This window comes from Nesoenas mayeri, assembly GCF_963082525.1.
Source record: "Nesoenas mayeri genome assembly, chromosome: 3".
Lineage (NCBI taxonomy): Eukaryota > Metazoa > Chordata > Aves > Columbiformes > Columbidae > Nesoenas > Nesoenas mayeri.
This window is the reverse complement of record NC_137544.1, coordinates 94,725,929-94,746,529: the sequence shown is the minus strand read 5'-3', so window position 1 is coordinate 94,746,529 and position 20,601 is coordinate 94,725,929. Positions and strand designations below refer to the sequence as shown.

At 38.4% G+C, this 20,601-nt stretch overlaps 1 protein-coding gene across 1 annotated transcript in view; it reads left to right on the top strand.

Annotated features, from left to right (window-relative positions):
- The window catches only part of EML4 (EMAP like 4), a gene marked incomplete at both ends in the record, with an annotated part of 92,232 nt that overhangs the window by 1,029 nt on the left and 70,602 nt on the right, over positions 1–20,601 (top strand). Inside the window, one exon of the mRNA XM_080342630.1 lies at positions 20,112–20,294. Coding sequence (XP_080198756.1) covers positions 20,112–20,294 — 183 coding nt within the window. The remainder of the gene's footprint in view (positions 1–20,111; positions 20,295–20,601) is intronic.

Here is a 20,601-nt window from a genome sequence, read left to right as displayed (position 1 = left end):
TACAAATACGGAATTTGCATAGAAAAACCTACACTTCTGGCATAAAATATGATGGTTAACAGGAAAGCTTGTTCCAAAAAAAAAAAAAGAGAGGGAGCAAATATTTAATGCGTAGATTTCTATGTGTATGTAGTGGGAGAAAGGAACGACCTTGCTACAGTGTGCTTAAAGTGAGCAGTGCGCTGTACTTTATCTGCCTCAGAATTCAAAGCATTCGGTTTAGAATTCAACATGTTGCAACTCTTGGGAAAGAGGGAGGATGAATTGGAAATTTTACAATTACAAGTGCTTAATATATTTTATTTTGTAGGCTTGCAAGGACTTTTACGGTAGAAAAGAAAGGCTAATGTTTAACTGTTTGTCTTCAGAACAAAATCCAAAAGAACAGCAATTTTTATGTCTGTAACTTGCGACTTTGTTACTGATGAGAAGAGGTTTATCTTAAGACATTACTATTGACTTTAATGGCTTTTAGCAGTAGTTTTTGTGACTGTAAAAAATACAGCAGTGTCTCACAGTTGAGCTTGGGGCATATCTTGAATTGCAAGAGTGAGTGTTGCATGATGGACTTACCTTTGAGATTTGTCTAGAAATCCAGCAGAATAAGGTGCAAGAAATACATTCTTTTCTCAATGCATGTGTTCTGCTTTAATTTTTTTCTGCATCTTAGAAAATTATTTCAACTAAAATCTTACTTCAGGACTGGAGATTTTGCTGTAGAAGAGTTAAATACAGCATTCGCAATTAAAAGAAAATGGGACTTTGGATGCTTTTAGCAGTGTAATATATTCTGCTGATTTAAAACTTCATTCCTACTTCTGTCGTTAAACCTAAAGTTTTCTGAGGAATGTGTGCTGGCTGGCAAGTAAACTTGCAGCGATAAGAAACTTGTACGGTGGAGAATCAACAAGTGCTTTGTTCATATGAAATGTCTAATCTTATCTTTGAAATCCTTGCCTTGAGGGCTTTTAGCAACTTTGCAGTTTTAACAAGTAGGAAGAAGCCTGAGAATAAGCTGTAGAAAGAATTAATTATTTTTTGGGGGCCATACATGCTCATTCTTGTTTCATTTGAAGGAGATTAAGGCTTTGTGCTAGCTGTCAGTAGGCTATTTCAGATGAGGTTTTGGGGGACTTTTTTATTTTAATAAGTATCCTATAGTGATATGCTTTTCTATAGGAACTTCTCTGGTTTAACTGTAATTGTGATTTGTTTTGTGCACAGGTATCACTATATATAAATCCAATTGCTACTTTCTTGCCAAAGGTAAAAATAAATTCCTAATTCAGCATGAAGAACTAGGAATCCCTTTTAACATATGGGATATTAGTGCTAACGGGCAGCTTAATCAGATTTTTTTAAAAGCTTGTTTGATGTCAGTAGAGACTACTTCTTTTTTTTACTTGTATTTAATTAGCCTTTTATAACTAAAGCTAAGGCAAGATCTTATGTCATAACATGTCCTTTCAGGAAGATCTTAGCTATCAAGTGAGATCTGAGCTAGAATTTAGTTTATGTGATACGGATCAGGGTATACATTTTCAGTTTGACCAAGGAAAATATTTACATGCAAACAAAACTTTAGTTTTGCATGCTTCTTGATTAAATATTTGCCTCCAATGACACTTGACATTGTAAACAGTATTTGCAACTGGGAAAAAAAGAAAAACCACTAACATCTCTGAATTTGTAAACCTCATTGCTTTCAGACTCTTAAATTTATTTGGATATGTTTATCTTTAGCGCTGAGACTAGCAGAGAGTTCATTTAGCTGTTGTTTTGCAGTGTGGTTTCACAAGTTGCTGGAGGTGTTGCTGGTAAAAGTGATGGTGTTGGTGGCTCTGCAGGGTTTCCACAGCGGTGAGGCTGAGCCCCCTGTGGGCTTGTGCTGCTCACCGGGGAGGTGTCCCCGTGCCTTGGAGGGCACCTTGGCTGGCAGAGGCTTTGCCCCCCGCCTCGCTGATGTGGGGGGAATGGTGCTGCTCTTGCTGCCTTGCCCGGGTGCTTGTGGAGAAGTAGTACTTACTTTGAATTAGTATCTAATGAAAGTGACTTTACTTGAAGTATTTAGATGTTACAAGGACTTCTGTTCTTTCTAGTCCCTGTTACATGGGCAAAAGTAGACAAATTTGACATGAAGTCCTACTTTCAGCTTGGCGTTTTACCTAAAATTGGTTAGGTACTGGATGGAGACCAGTTAAATAAAGCCAGTATGAGCCTATTTCAGGGGATTACAACTCCCTAAATAGTGATTATTTTTTATTATTATTATTATTATTTTTTTTAATCATCTTGGATTACTGTAACTACATTGTTTGTGTTGATGCAGTGAATCCTTTTTAAATGAGACAAATTTTGGTGTAATTGTATTGAAAACTTTTGAGCTAGCCTTACTCTAGGCTTACTCTGCCAATAATAATGGTGATAAACGTAGAACTCCCTATCGCTATCTCAATCCTGTAAAAGAAAGTAAAATTAAAAAAACAATCTGAAAGTCTGTATGCTCTTAGCTGACTCACCTGAAACGTTACAGTATTCAGTGTTTGATTAAAAATTTAACTTGCTGGAGGTTTCAGTGTATTTGATGCAGGATTTGACTACATTAGAGTCAGTACTGTCATAGCTAATTTTAAAACTACTTTAGATTATTTGAGTAATCAAACCCCATTATAATTTGTATCTCCCAGAGTATCAGACATGGAACAAGCACTCCTCCCTTTGATTGATATATTTTTTTATGAACAAGGGGAGAATTCCCACTAACCTGCCTGATAAATCTATGCTGGCTCACTGAGTACTGAGAGTTCCAGCTGGTGAGACCTGGGGAGGTTTTTGGTGTACCCCAAGTGCTGCTGTGGGTCCCAGCCCAGCCTTGTGTGAGCTGGAGGATGAGGGTCAGACTTAATGAGTGGCCCGAGACTCATTTAAGCATTTTTGCTATTGGGAAGTTATTTTAGCGAGGAAGTTTGAAGAATTAAAAGCAGTATTAGAATAGTACTGTCCACAGTCCTGGGCTAGAAATGTGTTAATAGTTTCTCTGAACATGCTTTCCTGTTTTCCAGAAAAAAACTATTTGATAGTAGCACACTTAAAAGAACTCTTAAGTTTCCTGAGTGGAGATGGCAGAGCATTTTATTTTCTAGATGTAATGAAATGCAACCAGGTATTCTACAAGAGCTGGGGCATCTTCTCCCCAGGGTTATGGTAGTCCAAATGGTTTAAGCTGTATTTTGGGAAAATTCTCTGCTTTCTGTTGATCCCGACAGAAGGCAAACTGGTCCGTACCAGGAGGAATAGTAGTTACTGAGAAATGAATGCAAAGGGCTGCATTTTTGTAGCCAGGGCCATTCATGCTCATAACTGAAGGGCTTAAATGCTTGGAAATGGGGCTTTCTGAATGCAGGGACAGATGGGGTATTACTTTCCTTTTGTATGCTTCTTTGCTTATAATACCGTACTGTATAGAAGGAAACTATTACAGCCATCACTCTTTACTGGCATAATTTTCCACATCAGTTCAACATCATCTTCTTGAGATCCTTGTCTTCTGTGTGGAGGTGAAATCACATCTCATTATAGTTTGTGAAAATACCATTGCTGCCTCTTTACAAAGTCATAAGTCCTCTAGAACTTGAAGGATAATGTATACTTGGTTTTAAGTTTTATTTCCTTATCAGGTTAGTGTAGTTTTACTTACCACCTTCTACTAATTTGGCAGAGTTAGATGAAGCTTTTATTGAGTGGTTATATTGAGTAGTTATAAGCACAGTTGGACTAAGCAGTATTTACTTGCTTTATGAGTTAGCTGAGCCTATACTTAATGAAGTGAGCTGTAAGCTGGATGGGCTAGCTGTTTCCAGGCTCAATTACATTAAATTTGTCAAAGTGACATTTATTCTGCAGACACTACCCCCTTTCCAGGTAACCAAGAGAAGGGACATGCCTGGTGTGACCCAGATGTGCATAGGACAGGCTGGTACGGTGACATCGCACAGAGCAGTGGGGAACCATCCCTCTCAGGTCAAACATGGTGCTTGACTCTGCATGTCACTGACTGCAGATGTGCTGTAGATGTTTGCATGTACGTACCTCACTAAAAACCTTCTAATGTATGTCTCAACTGAGAAACAGCAAAAAAGGAGTTTACTGGTACTTACTTTAATAAATATCTGCATCATTGCGCTATAGCATGTGACTAAATATCTGCAATATTGCACTGTATCAGTAGTGCTATGTAGATATGACATAAAATTACAGATATTGTAAAGGTCCATAGGGATTTTCATCTGATACTGTTTAAAGGTTAATACCTAGCCTGACTCAATGGAAAATTCTCATTTCTTTAACTTGATAGTTAACTTTCAGAAATGTGGTTACATTTTTTGGTAATATTTCTTCTGCTTTGCCTGTTTGGGTGTCTGTTTCACTTCTAACAGTTCTAGGAATATGCATTCATCATCAAGAGGGGGTTGAGAAGATAATGATTACTCGTGCAGGGTCACAGTTAGCATTTTCTAAGCAGTTGCAGAAAGTAATTGCAAAGTTGCTCGAGTATCAAAATTGGTGAAATATCAGAAGTGCAGCAAACTTGTCATTAAGGGTCAGGTTCCAACTGCACACACTTTCTCAGCACCGAGTCTTTGCTCTCAAATTTTGAGTAATGCCCAGATTAAGAAATGTAAGAAAGTATCTTTATGAACACAAGATCATAACCCTGCTTCACACAGACAAATTGTAAATTAATCAAGAAAGCAGCAGTGTTGGAAACCTCCCTTTTGCAGCATGCAAACCTGAAGTGCTTCTTCAGCCTGGTCATTCTGCCGTAGGACAGAGTGGCTCTGAGAAAAGAACTTGCAAAGAAACGCAGAAGAACTGCTGGATGTGCAGAACCCACCCTGTGAACGGGGAAGAAGGAATGACCAAATGTGACAGTCATTAGTTACAGTTGTTTATTGTGTGATGAAAAGATGTTCTGATGTAACATAACAACAGATACAACTTAGGTACCATGTCTTCTGCCTTTTCTCTCCCAGCACCCTTTTTGTTCTTTGTATGCTCTAAAAATGCATGAATTTGGGTTTTGTCCTTGTTTGCCTTTGATGCTTTTCAGAAGCATTTAAAACCATGAAAATAGCCACAGTTAGATATCTGATACTTATAAAACGCATCGAAGGGAGCATCCCCTTCCACAAGAAGCTAATTGAGTTGGTCTGTCAGGTTTTTACATGCTGCCGCCACTGTTGTTTTTACCCATTTGCTCAATGGCTTGAATGGCACAGTGTCTTGAGCAATAAGGTTTTTTGGGAGGTGAGTTGTTTGTTTTTTTTAATTATAAAGGGGCAAAAATTGAAGCTAGGAGGTAGCTTTTGATTCCTGAGTGGTTTGCACTGATCACACACGGCTTTGATTCCTGAGTGGTTTGCACTGATCACACATGGCTTCTATGTTGGGGTTACATTACATGGCTGGTGGTGAAGTGACCCTGGGGGCAGGAGTTTGGGGGGACAAAGCTGTGCTCCTGGCCCTGCTCCCTCTGCAGCAGAGCAGTGACACCACTGGGGTAGAGTCACTTTTCCTCTCTGCTTGTGGGTTGACTCAGAGGTGTCCAGGCTGTGTTTTGTGGAGTGCTCTCATACGGGGATGTTTTGCAATGCAAGCTACAGGTTGCAAAGAATGGTCACACCTAGTTAGAGTGTGGGCTTGCACAATAGCTGCAGAGGGCTACGCGAACGCGGAGATTTACAGTGTGTTGTTGATACAGCAGGTTACTAAATGGGGATTAGTAGGTTAAACAGCCTGGTGTTTGCTCTTGAGTAAGAGCATGTGCTTGAGTAGTTACTACATGGAAGCTGTGATGCTGTTAACTGTCTCTTGGGCTCACTCCCTGGTAGTTTTTGTGGCTGTAGCCCAAAGAACATGCTCATACTAGCTGTTTTAATTCTTTCCTGCTAACACTAAAAATATAAAAATTGTATAATAAGATGATTTGAAAGGTTAGAAGATACTGAAAATGTATAAAACAATTTTGTTCTTATTGATGTATACTGTTGTGGTGAGAGGGATCCTTTTCGTGCACGAAGGATCACATTATTTTGACTGGCAATATTGTACAGGGTAGTGGATGGTTCTTTTATATGTATAAATAGATGAATTAGTATAGCTAATGCTTAATAAATGTTATGTGGAATTGATCAGTCTTAAAGTGTAAGCATTAAAGGAACAATCTACATAATTCTGTGGTTTAAAACAATAGCCACTTTCAGAGTAACTATTATGTTTTATATTGTTTCCCACACTGATATAAAAAAAAGTTATAGAACTTCAAGATTTTGAAAAGGAAGAAGAACTGAGTGGCAGACACTGGAGGCTTACAATATATAGCTTTTTCCCATACGTTTTTCACTTCATTAGTCTGAAGTGTATTAGTTTGACACTATAGATTTCCTTTCAGTGGGTTGCAAGCAGGTGTTAGCTGGCATTGCTGTTTTCTGGTGTGTTATTGAAAGCGGGAAGCGATACCCTGTGCAGCAAGGCCTGTGGGGGAGCGGTGGTCGACGTGGTGGGAGCAGGTTGAGCAGCGGTGGGAACACTGTCTGCTGGCATCGGTGCCACTGTACGTCTCCAGCAAAACATTCCTGCTTTTATTAAATGGGTGTACATCAGCACATAGAGGTTCCCATTTCTGAAGAGACTTTGGTTGGTGTCCATTCTTGATTAATTAATCCCTTGATTTTGGAAGAAAATGGGCAAAAACGCAGCTCATTCTTAGTTCATGACAATGCCGTTACCTAGTCACAACCGGATTTAACTCTTGTTTCCCTATCAAGTATTTGTAGTATTTGATCATTTCTAATATCAGACAGATCCATCATCAGTCCAATATCCCTTCCTATTTGTAGGGATGTTTTCTTTACCTAAAACCTGTTACTTTGTAGCAAATAGTGGGAAAAGAAACCAAAGATTGTTTCCACTTCAGAGGCTCTGAAAGAACAAATTATAAGTAATCTGTTTATGATACATAATGTGTTGTATTTAAGCAACTTTGATAGAAATGTGGTCCCTTTGATGTTTACTAAATATTCAGTATAAGAAATGTATGTATTCTCCTAAAGGAACCTTTGAAAAGTAAGGAAAAGGTATCCCTGTATAAAGGTGATCTTTTTTCCATGCAGGCAAATTCCATGCATGCATTCATGGTGGTTTTGTATGATTTATCAATAGCGATTATGACGCTTCAGTTTTGTGTAGGACTTCTACATAAAATATGTTCAAGGTGAAATTTTAGAAGGTCTAAACCTACCTCCATTGTCCAGAATGCTCTGTTCACTGATTGATTTTTCTCTGAGAGGCTGTAGTGTCACATAACACTGTTTCCATGTGTTTTGTGTTTGCTTGCAGGTAAATCAATTCTGAAACATGCCTTGTGGTTTAGCCTAAATAGAGATGAGACCTAATTCCTCCCTTTCCAGTGGAGTTTTCCATTTTAGGCACAATACTGCCAGGATTAACAACTGAAAATATCATGGAATCTGGCTTCATTTTTATGCATTCATTTCTGTGGAAGCAGTCCAACTTCAGCTTTTTAAAATATATGCGTAGTTACACATGTAGAAGTCTGTCATCCTGTTCAAGAGTTCTTCCTCTTTATAAATTAAATTAGTTTGATTTCCCAATTACCTTGGTTGTAGAGCATTTGTGGAAACTCATTGTTGGTAATGGCTTTACTAAGGAAAACATGGCAACACTTGATGGTAGACCTGCAATCTGAATTGTTTAAAAGAGTATCTTTCTTTGTAAAATAATAAATGTTAACATTAAATATTTCTACAGCTGTTCAAACGTAGCATGTTACTGAATGGCAGGATCGATAACCGAGCTGTCAGTCCCTTGTCAGGCCACAGCAACAGGAAAGGTGTGAGTGCTGCTTTCCACCCACGCCTTGTTTGTAGGTGTTAACTTCAAAGCTTCTCTGGGACTGTTTAATTTCTAACACAATAAAACAAAGGGAACTTATCTAAAGAACAAGTCATTTTTAAAATTGTATTTATGCTCGGTTCCCCTTTTTGAGGGTGGCTGTTGACCTACATGAGTACAGATATTTCTGCCGGCTGTCTGTCTGGTCTGAAGTGTTTTCTGTGACACACAATGTGCAAATATTCCCTTTATGTCTCAATATTTGCTCCTCTGTAGTAACTGAAATGGAGATTGTGACTTAATGTGTGATGACTGTTTGCAGATACCACCTTACAGGTTGGCTGTGTGGGAGTTTTACAGCCTGTGTTTTATTCTTGAGACTAAGCAGGTAGCTTAGCCGTGTCTATGTTATGACTAGTTTGTAGTTCTTTTCAATGCAAAAAGACGCCACTGTTGGTTTGATGTCACCTGGAGTAAGCATTAGCTGTTGTAGAGGTGTTCTTCTACGTACCAAAGCTGCAAGCACTTGCAAAAGTTGAGGAAGTGTCTTGGTGGAGGTAAACAAAAGTGGGGTTTTGACCGCTACTGTTGGAAGTGTCATGCTGGATCTAGTTTATTTAGTCTTTCAGTTGCAAGAAACAATGAACTTCTGAAAATATCAAAAGCAAACTTTACATCTGTTCTTGCCCACAAGATACAGGAGAGGTTTGACAACTGCAAGGTGGTATCGCCTGCGGCAGCAGCTTGGTGTAAGGTTTCCAGCGCAGAGCTGGGGCAAGGGCAGCTTCTGCAGGAAATGCTGCCACCCTGGTGGGTGGTCACAGGAGAAAACTTGACGCTGGAATTAATGCTCCCTCTATAGAAGGCTTCTCTCTTAATAGATCTTATTTTTGTACAAGGGAAGGAGAGTATTGTCATCCTTAGCTTTTGCATAAGAAATTGCAAAGAAGGACAATAACTTTTCAAGGATGCTTTAGTTTGTTAGGAGAGAGTTGGCATTGTACTGAATGGGCTCTGGTGTTGAGAGGTAACAAAGTGGTGGCTGTGTAGGGCTGTGAATAAGTGGAAGGAATTCCTATACCTGAAATACCAGAAAACTAAGATAAGGCACCGAGTTGCTGAGTCTCTTTCCAAACAGATTTTACCTTTATCTGAAATCCCTGTGTCCTGTGACTTAGAGAGATAAGAGCTGTCAAATTCCCCTCTGCATGTAGCAGCCTTGGTCCCTCTCACCTCGTCTGGTGTAAGCATGTTTCTGCTGAGCACAGAATCCTGCCAGAGACGAAAGGGAAGGTTTTCCCTGGCGGGGAGAGGGACCTCTGAGCACCCAGGGCAATGCCAGCACCACCAGGCTACGTTGCAGTGGGTTGGTGGCCCATGGGTTGGTGGCCCAGGCCATCTGGCAGGGAGCAGAGGGCTCTATCCTGCTGAGGAGTGTGGCATCCTGCCCTCCTGTCTAGGCACCCACAACAGGTTTGCTCTGAATTTGATGGAGTGCTGATGAGCAGGGGTGTTTGCACTTGAGGCTGAATTTTGACTGTGAAATGATGTTGCAATGGACAAGCTTGAGCAGCTTTCCCTTAAGCGTGAAGGAAGATGAAGATGAGTGGGAACAGCATGCACTATGCTCTATGTTTAGTGTCAGCATCAAGAAGTGAATCTCTTTAACATGGCAATACCCTAGTACTGGTATTTTTATATGCATGAATATCATTCCAATAGGAGACTATTCTTATTGTGTGAACATAATACTAAATCTACAAGATAACATCTATTGCCTGTGAAACACAAACAACTGCTGACAGCTGCACAACCTGTACAGCTGAGATTAATAAGTGGAGACTATTGACAATTTTTTTTTATTTATTTTTTAAACAAAAGGAAATTAATGAAATAGACCAGGACTCTGTATTTTTCCTGACTGGATGGGGTTTTGTATAGCAGCATTTGTGATAGAGTGGCTTAGAATAGCATAGAATGAGATCAAAGAGACTTAGTTTATACAGTGGTATTTTTAATGTTACAAATTAAATGCTTATTTGTGAGTTCTGGGGGAAGGAGAAAAGAGCAGCATGATAAAGCAACCAGTACAACTAATTTCAGGCACACTTTTTCACCACTTTTGTTCCAACACTTGTTTACAGAGATAATGTCTTATCTTGATTCCTAGATAACAGAAGCTGGAGATGATTCATTTGTGTTTCAGGATTTGAGATTAGTAAAATTTTGCAAATAAACATTGGATGGTACAATAATAAATTGTATTTGCAAAAGAGGTTATGTTACTTTGCCTGATGTTATCTCACTTAATGATTTCAGTGCTTTTGTGTTTCACTGCTGAAATTGTACCCTGGAATTGATAAGAGTATAGCAAGATTAAACAGTAAAACCAGATTTCCTCTGGGGCAAAAATGTATTTGTTAAAAGCACACCACAAACAAAAACACAGATTAGTTTGTTGCCCAAATAAGCAATAAATATTTAAGAGTTTCCCTAAGTTTCCGACTAAAACTATGTTTGTACTGCTGAATTCACGTATTTTACACAGGCAGAGATGTACTGCAGTGGTGGGTAATGTTGAACTTCCTCTGTGTTGTTGCAATCTAAAGATTGAACGTTTTGCAACCTGGATTTTATTTGCACGTTATTGGAAAAATATTCTGGAAATATATTTTGGAAATACAGCATGGAAAATTAGTGGTAAGCTGTATGAATTTGGGCTTAAATACTGGAAAACAAAACAACAAAAACAAACCCAAGCCAACCAAACAAAAAACAGCCAAACAAAACCACCCCAAATCCCACAAACAAACAAACAAAAACCCACAAAAAAACCCAACTATACTGACACTTCTTTGAGCAGGAATTAGCATCATTGCTTTGACAAGAGCAGTTAAAAAAATAAGTGGCCCCAGGGGGAGGAGGCGGGTGCAGAGAGCTGGAGAGTTAGATTACTGAGAGTGCTCTTTCTTTTCCTCTTTTTTCCCCTCTGCTCTTTGCTCTCCTTCTTTCTCTTTTTTTTTTTTTCCCCCTATTTCCCTCTGCTTGCTCCTTTTTCCATTTACAAGACTTCACACTAACTTCTTCCTTACCAACCACATAAGTGATAAGTACCTGTCAGTGTAAATGGTTTTGCAAAATACTCCAGGAAGGTCAGAGTCTTTGAGATCCTTTGTTTCTTAGTGAACTCTACAATGTTTGCTGGACTTAGTAATGTTTTGGATCCTGGTACTTATCGTCTGAGCCTGAATGTGGTTAATTAATATAATCCATTGTGTTGAGCGGATCAGTGACAATGCTGCTGTCTTTTGTAGACCTTTGTAGTAATGAAATATGGTTAAAGAAAAGCATTGGGAGCGGAAAGTCAAAGACTGAACATGAAAACCAGAACTGGAGTAGTCTTTCAAGACTATATTTAATCTTCTGGATCCTATAGGTATTAAGATACAGCCTTTAATTACTTGATCATAGTCTCCCCCAAGTCAGTACTCAGAAAAGGTAATTCTGCCTTCAAAGCAGTTGCTCAGTATTTTGAATTGTTTTAATTTTCTTTGCATAGCTTCCCATGTAATTTTTATGGCAAGACTTTTTAGTCTTGCTTTTGAAAGAAATACATGAATTTCAACATTGACTTTGCTACAGCACTTATGGTGGAGCCTCAGTAGCCCACAAGTGTTAATTAACCTTTATGTGGTATGGGAGGATGCTTGCATTTAGCAGATGAAGAGTGAAGTTAAAAAGAGATTAAGGTCAAAAGCATCTGCTAATTACCCAATTTTCTAATTAAGTAATTGCCTGATTTGAAACTCTTTGATTGTCAAAGTGCATGGGTAGGACAGCCCTGTCCACGTCAAAAGCCTGATTGCTGCTGGTGTGCTCTACCCATGAGAGCTCAGCACTTTTCCGCCCCCGTGTCCAGTGTGTCAGGTTCAGCAGAACATGCAGGTTCTGCCTCGGTGCAGCCTCGAGAATGGGGGAGAGGTGCTGTCCTGCTCGTTGTGTCCTGCTCTGGTAGCCCCAGTGTCTGGCTTTGCAAAGCTGGAGCCAGCTGAGGTTCCCTGTGGGGTGGCTGGGGTGCTGTCTGCTCGTGGTGTTGGGGAGGCAAGAGGTGGCACAGCCCTGGGTGAAGAGGGCAGAGTTCAGGGATCTGTTCCCTCTTCAGCATGTCAAAAGCTGTTTTGTTAGAAAATTTTAACTAGATCAGTTTGGGCTTGGGGGTGGATGCGGGAGAGGAACTCCAGACACTGAAATGTTTAGCCCACATAGTTTCATGCCAGGCAAAGTTGTTAATTTTAAATTTTTAAATTAGCATTTTTTCACAGAAATGTTCTAACACTTCTAGCACAACATGAAATACTTCTGGCAAATGGATACTAATACATGTGCTGAAGTGTTGCTTTTAATGCATGTGTAAGTTAGGGTAAAGCAGTTCACTGCAGGTGTTATTAGGTGAACTTCCAAGCATACGTGTTAGAAAAGATGCTCTCTGCCCTTCTCTGTTTCTGACTGTGACATGAAAATAGGGTGGTGTCAGATATTAAAAAGAGCTTGGGGTGACTGGGATTGCTGCAGAGCAGGTTATGTGGGGGATCCCAATCAGGTGCCTGTAGCCACTGTGAGTTCTATCTGTGGAGCATAGAGATTGCTCATCAGAAACATCATTTGGGAAGATAAGGGCTTGTTCTTGCTGGTTGAAGGCCAAGCATTGGAGTGTCCTGAGCTTCAGAAGAGTATCAGGAGCATCAAGAGCTGAGCAATGCTAGAGGAAGAAAAATACTTTAAAACCACAAGGCTTTTTAAGTAGTGGGTGGTCAAAATCCTGTAAATGGTTTTACTGTTGATATGTGTCTTGGTGGAGGTGGAGCTGATTCGAGGTGTGCAGTTGGGGAGAGAATACGTGAGAGAGACAGCGTAATTACCTGCCTCTCCAATTAATTATATGGATGGCAATGTCAAATATGAGAAGTGTGTTTAAGTGCTGGCTTTGTTTTGTTTTCTCAGTCTACGTATCAAAACTAGTATTGGCAAGTCTGATCTGTTTCTTCTTGAAACTTGTGTGCCCGGTAAATAATACAGTTACTGGAAAGTTAGGCAACCTGAACGCTCACGGTGGCTGAATACAGCATGGGCGGAGTTGTACCCGTGAATCTCACGCTGATACATTTCTAGATTATCTGTATTAAAAATAATACGAGGGTTTACAATAACAGAAGCACGGGGTTATTACAAAAATATTTTTGTCATAACACTTGTAATTTATGGTTATTACGAAGTTATTTTTTCAGGTTGTTTTTGCGCCATTTAATCTTTATCTTTCCCTTGCTTTTTCATGACAGTAAAAATAAAAAAAAAATATATGAAAGCCTATGTACACAAATCTGTTTAGCATATACAAATGGAACTGCTATTAGGGATGAAGTGGTAGATCAGACCAACCCTTTAAAATGAGATTATAGAGAACATCACCTGTGTTTTCAAGCGATGTAATGGTGCAGCAGTAGGCTCACAGACATGAATTCGCTTCAAACAAATGATAAAGCAGTTCACAAATAGCAAAGCTCAGTAATTACTATTGCATTGCAGAATATTCATATGCTAAGGTAAAATCTTCTTCTGGATCATTTACAGACAAAACACTGCAGTTACATAATTAATATATGTTGGGCTGATTTGGAAGGTCCTAAGGAAACCTTGTCCAGTGTAGTTATGTATCTTTCTTCTTCTTTTAAAATTTAATGCAATGCTTTAATGATATACATTTATAGTTTTTTTGTATGTTTATTTGCTTTGTGGTTTGTGTGCTATGTGGAATTTTTTTTGTTTGTTTGTTTTGTTTTATATTGACTTCTGGGACTTATGATTATACCTATACAGATCTGTATAGATCTTTTCCAGATGGGCAACTTTACATTTATTCAAGTCATGCATAAATTCTTAACAACATAAATTATATTCCTTTCAGGGTTTTGACTGAGGTTTTTAGGCATAGTCTAGATTTTTAGACTTGAGTGAGGGTTGGGGTATTTGTTGTTGGTTTGTTGGGTGTTTTTTTATGGCCAAGTTCTGTACCATTTAACATGGTAGATTGCATTGCTAAATTTTAAAGTGAATAATAAGCCATCTTTTTTCACAGTTTATGATTAAAAATGCGGATTAGTCATTGGGATGATCACTTCTGATGTTTAACGCACTATCCACTAGGCATTGCACTCTGGTCTGATTCTGCAGTAGGAGCTACGCAAAGTTCCTGCTTGTTGTGGACTTGAAAGTGCCTCATGAAAGGCTAGTAGAAGGTAGTACTTTTTTTTTTAAATTAACTAGCATGTAAGGGGACTAAAATAATATTGTACTATGCAACATTAAACAATCTAATGAGCTGTACAAGGAAGACAGTTTTCTCACATGATGGTCCTTGTGCAACATCAGCCCTGAGCAAATGAGAGGTGTGTGACAACGTGCTTTCCTCCTGAAAACCTGGAGGTGTGTCTGTGGAAGAGAGAAATAAAAGGTTTAGTTAATGTTGGAAATACTAACATGCTGCATATTTGAGAGCTGTGAGCTGGGGACCAGTGTCTGCAATCAGTGATTTGTCTGTATCCATCTCAAAACATCTGCTTTGTTGTTCTACAAAAAAGTACAGAAAGAGATTTTACTTTTGTTTTCAGTAATATGTATGAGATCAAGTAGTGCATTGTTTTTAATTCTGAATGAAAAAAATCAGGAAATTAGGAAAGGAGGACGAAAAAAAAAAGTCCAAGATACATGACGTACTTTGGAGTGTTAAAAGCCGCAGTCTTGCATTTGCAGGAAGGAGGAACTTCCCACTCTGCTTCCATTCCACCAGGTCTAGCTTCTAGGGACACATTAGAATTTAATACAGTGTTGTTTGAGGGAATAAGCTTTTTTAACCTTCCATGTTAGTGTTGTGTGGTTTAATTCCCATTCTTATGTTCTTCCCATGACTCACGTCCTTTACAAAACCAAGATAATTTGTGTGTACTGGCATTTGGAAGAAGTGCCGGAGATACTGTGGGTAAAAGAGTGTAGAGTCTAATTCTATGTTTTAAAAAATTTCTTTTTAGAGATAAGTATGTATAAGGAAGTCTTAGGAAAAGTGAGCTGCAGAAAACTGCAGATAATTTTCTTGTACTTAACAGGGTAGGAAAAACAGCTATGTCAGTTATCTCTCTGGAAATATAACCCTCATCCAAAGTCAAATTATTCACTGCCCTTCAGAAGAAAAATTGCAAGTCGTGCAAATACGTACCTTCCTGCACAGAGACAGACCACAGTCCTAGTGAAAAGGGGTTCTTTTGGGCCAATTATCTCCTGAAATTGGTAGCCAGATCTTTATACCAGTCCAAGTAATTTCTGTTGTGTTTCTGTAATAAAAGACTCATAACACTCTGGGGAAAAGATAGAAAATGGTGTGGGTGCCTTGGCAGAGAAGGGTTTAAAAATATCTGTGGTTTTTGTGGCTTTATTGGATAAAATGTAGGATTTTCCACCCCGTGGCTTAAATTTCCATGTGCTGGAGTTTGTAGAACTTGTTTTTCTGAAATGTTGCTTATGTCTAAAATTGGGGGCTGGCAGGAATTGACTAAGAGAAGTGATAATGGAGGCTCTGGAGTTGCTGAGGGGCCCCAGAATAGACAGTTCAGTAGTAAGAGATATTTTTTTCAAATGTAGCCAGCTCAGATTTCTCCTAGGCAGCGAGTGGTGAAGGGTGATGCTTTTCGAAGGCCGTTATCCTCACGTGCCTGGTTGGTGACATGCGAAGAGTGATAAGTGGGTTGGGAGGTTTGTTAAGTACCGTCACTAGGTACTGGGTACCCCTTTCAAAAAGTCTCAGGGGTAGTTTGAGCTGCTGGTTTGTTTAATCTGCTGGGAGTGGTTTGACGCATGTGACTGTGAGGAGTCCCACGCAGCATAAAGCATCTATTTAATGCCTTTTATTTGCTATGAAAAATGAACCCTAATTTTTAGGTCATCCACATGTCTTATCAGTACTAAATACAAGCATCCCATATGTCATCCCTGCTTACTCCAAAAGCAGAGGAAGAACTAATGTTTTAATGGCTAAAATTAAAAAATCAAACTAGTGAACTATGATAAAATAACAAGACATCTTGTTTTGAAAGTTATGGTACTGTATGTTTAGACCTTGCATGTTTTTGCTGTCATTTGAGTACCAATATTATTATCTTAAACCACTTTTTAAAACAGAAGGACCTTAGATCCGCATCTGTGTGGGTGTCTCCTCGCTGTGACCAGTGGGCACTGCAGATGGTGCTTTTTTGTAATGGATCTTGTTCTCAGTGGAACAAGATGCTTAGGTCATGGGCAGCTTGGGAAATGTGACCAGCACATCAGAAAGGATGCTATTTTGTTATAATAAACATAACCAGGTGACTAAAGAGGTCTTTTATTAAAATTAACTAAGTGAACGAATCAATAGTCAATTGCACTTACAAATTTCTTACTATGTTTCCTAATCTGGTTTCCCTTTTTAAATAAATACATACATCTCCCTCTGGCTGAGTAGGTTTAAGAGTGGCTCAAGGAAGGCCTGGATAGGTGTCTGAAACAGCATGAGGGAAAGGCCAGATGTTTCGGAGTGGGAGAAGAGGAAGGGAGGAGATGGACTTCAGCTTCCCAAGTAACTCACTGTGTACTTGTGTACAAGCCCTTTCCCTTCTGAATAGGGAAGGACATATACTTGAAGGAAGCTTTTTGTTTAAACTTCTTTTGATGCAGTTATTTAGAGTAGTAGAATAAATTTTTAATGGAAGAAGAAATCTGGAAGAGATTTTGGAAACTTATATGACAAAAAAAAAAAAAAAGTAGTATAGTTTTGCATTGTGCAGGTTTGTCAAAATGATCTCAAGGATTGCAGTTGTGTTTACTTTCAAGGCATCTTCTTTTAAACTTAATCCCTAGCTGACTTACTTTTTAGACACTGCCAAGAAGGGCATGTTTGCGTTCAGTTGAATATTTGCTGTCATGGGTGAGGTATTTTGGTTTTACTGCTTTAATAGTTGCCAGTGTAATATGATTGTCATCACTTGAAACAGATGCTGCTTCTGTATAGTGATAAAGAACAATAAAATGTCTTCCCAGTGTGCTACTGAGTTCTTTGATCAACCAAAATATTATTGATTTCCAAGTGATCTTCTTGCTGTCCAACTTCTCCTTTCAGTCACTGTGTCTCATGTGCCCTCTCTGCAATGCAAAGCAGCCACTGGTGGTTTGAAACCTCTTTTCTCCAGTTGTACACACGTAGCCTATTGCTTTGCCTGTTTTTGAATAAGCTAAATGGCTTAACCTTTTTGCTTTCCTCCTCATGCCCCATTTATACAGCTATGACCTCTGACAAGCTGTTGTGATAAGGCTGAGTTTGAGAGTCTTTCTGCCCCTCCATGCCACGTCTAGGGTTAAGCCTCCATCGCGCAGGTCACAGAGGTCAACATTGGCCATCGCATCTACCATCTCACTTGATAGGTTGAGGAGGTAAAAGCATTGCAGCCTTACAGGGCAGAAAGATTTGCTGTCCTGTTCACCTTTGGAATTAGTGACACAACGGTGGCTTTGGGAACTGCAGGAGCCATCTAATATGTTCCTTTTTTGGGGTGCTGGGGTTCAGCAGAAGAAGTCTAGTCAATGTTGGTAGTTGGTGGGGAAAAAAAGCTGCCCGTGTCAGGCAGCCACTGCTCTGGTAGGGTGCTTCTGTCTGAGCTCATCGGAGAGACCGACCAAAAGTGGAGCCTCTCGTGCTTTGTTAATTACTGTTATTTGGACTCCGCACAGGGAACACAGTGATGTCTGGCTTCTAAAATGATGATTTGACATAGTTACTTAACGTCTTTTACAAATGTTTTATAGTAATCTGTGTATTTATACAGCCTGGGAATTTATCCATAATTTATCCATTATAAGAGCTTTTAATGGTTCTTTAATTGAAGGCTCTGGCAGATTAAAAGGGAGAAAAATAAGCTTTTTTTTTTTTTTTTAATTCTTTTAAGGAAATGTCAAACTCTTCTCTGCTTTGTGTGGACTACTACTTCACTGTGAGATGAGATATAAAGATACTTTGAAAATAATTGTCACTGTTTTCTGCAATGTTCATTTTGACTGATTTGCTGCATATATTTAAAGGCTAATATTGTAAAGATAGCCAAAGTATGGATTACATGGTACTTCTTTCAGTCCATTTACTTCCCTAAAATATTTTCTTCATGAATTAATTTATGTAAATTTACCCTAGTTCCTTTCTACATGCCGCGTTGGTATATGTGCTTATAGGAACTTCTACTGGCTCTGTAAAACAGATGGAGTTTTGTGTTTTGAAAATGTGGGGTTTAACTAAAAGAATCTTACACGTTCATTCCCAGCTTTGGGCAGGTATCACTGGTCTGGATTTGTAAAGTACTATTGAGAGTGCATTGGATATGCTGGGCTATAGAGCTATTTTAATAACTTTCTGCATGTGGGAGGTACAGTTGTGGCTGGTGATATCAAAGACATTTTGTTCAGAGTAGTTCTAATCTGTTGTCCGTGGATCTCAGTTTGATTGCCTGCTTTATTAATTCCCCTGCAGTTCTTTTTATTTATTAGCCTGAATGAATATAGTATTAACCATGAAGTGATAAATTTCTGCTTTTGGATTAACCAAATAGTGAATTAAATCAATACACAAAACTGTCTTCTTGTTAAAGTTTTATCAAAGCAATCTTAAGTGTCCCTTTCAATTTAACAATAATTGTGAATACCTTTAACTACTTACATTCCTTGTAGGAGTTTTGTTAGTGTTGTGAAAGTATTATTCTGATTCTTTATTTTGCTTTGTTCAATTTTTGCTTGTTTAGTAGTGAGCATCATGTTTTAATTGAATGGAAGTTGGCATTAACCTCATTAATCTCTTTCATATTTAATTTATTTGAGGGGTTTGGTTCAGTGTTTCTTTTGATTACATTTATTTTAAAAGTGCCCTTATGCAAGTGTTTCCAAGATGAAGGCTTTTTTTAGTGAAAAATAATTTTAGGATTGTGGCTCATATTAACTTTTTTTTTTTCCATAGTATGTCTTAGTAAGATTAATGAACTAAAATTTAGATTGTATATAGTCATGGTATTAATACCAGCTATTTACCTTTATCTGTAAATTCGCTGTTTGTATATATTTCATAAAACGTGGACTTATACTGCCTGTATAATACAGGTAAATTTTGTAAACCTGTGTTAGAAATTCCTTCCTGAGTTTTTAGTAAGCCTAAATCACGATGGATAAGGAATTCAGTACCATGTGATTGAGCAACGTATTCTTTTATGGATCATTTTTAGTGGTTGGCCTGTGATTTATTGGAACAGCCAAATACAAAAATCTGTTGTGTGTTATTTTGGATTGGCAGAAATAATGCAAAGAACTGTCAAAGGCAAAGAGTATGCAGAAGCTGTAATTTCCTTTTTACCACTGAAGAATAGATTTGGCTGGATTATGCCTTCAATGCTAATCTATCTCTGTGTGGCCAAACAGATTTTTGGAACCTTTTTGTAGAGTATTTATTTTCTGTTCACTTCAGGCCAACTGTTATAATGTCATATATTTTTTTGGCATATGCAGGGTGGTGATGTAAAAAAAAAAAAAGTAAGAGAAGGAACTGGAGTTAAAAACTCTGATCTAGACCATTTAAATTGAGATTGCCACTCCATGCAATCAGGTCATGGCTAGCTATATATTTATGTTCAACTCCAGATTTATATTTTTTGAACTTTATATCATGCTTTAAAATTACAGATCACATTTCAAATTCTTCAACAGTTCCAAAAGAATATATTGCAAAATTTGACCACAATTTTATACCTTTTTAGTGAATTTAGTTAGCTATTTAAATAAGATGAATTTCAGTCTTCCTACTATTGCTAAGCATGTTTTTCTTTCTACGCTATTTTAACAGAAAACACATTTTCTGCTCTGATTGTAATAGGGCCAGACTCCTTAAGCCTTCAGTCTAAGTTAATGATTAGTAACATTTCTGTCTTGAAGCATTAATATCTATTCCTTCTTTGCCTGAACATGTTTGAACACCTTCAGTATTTCAAAGTGATGGGTTAGACATGCTGTGCATGCTTCTTTCCGTGCCTTTTAGTTTAGAACGAAAAGTTAAATGCCTCTTTCTACTCTCTTTTCCCACTGTACAGATGACAGCATCTCAGCTGCGAGTACGTCTGATGTCCAGGACCGTCTGTCAGCCCTGGAGCTGAGAGTCCAGCAACAAGAGGATGAAATCACTGTGCTCAAAGCAGCGTTGGCTGATGTGCTCAGGCGTCTTGCTATCTCTGAAGACCATGTAGCTTCTGTGAGAAAATCAGCACCAAGTAAAGGTACACTTATGTTTGGTAAATTCTGTCTAGAGTCAGTGGTATTATTTAGAATGTATCTCCATTGATTATTTTTTTTTTCCCTTTTCTGTCTAATTTGGAAAGGCAGGTATATTTCAAGCTAGAGGGATTAGTTTTGGAAGAGTGGCTTTATAGTATATGGTAAATAGATATCTGAAATATGCTTATTAATTTTGCTGCTTGCTAATATTTTTATTTACTTAATCCCCTGAAAATTTACCTTACTTTCTGTTTAAAGGTTCCTGTTTTAATTTAAATAGTGAAAAGTTTTACAGCTGTGGTATTTAAC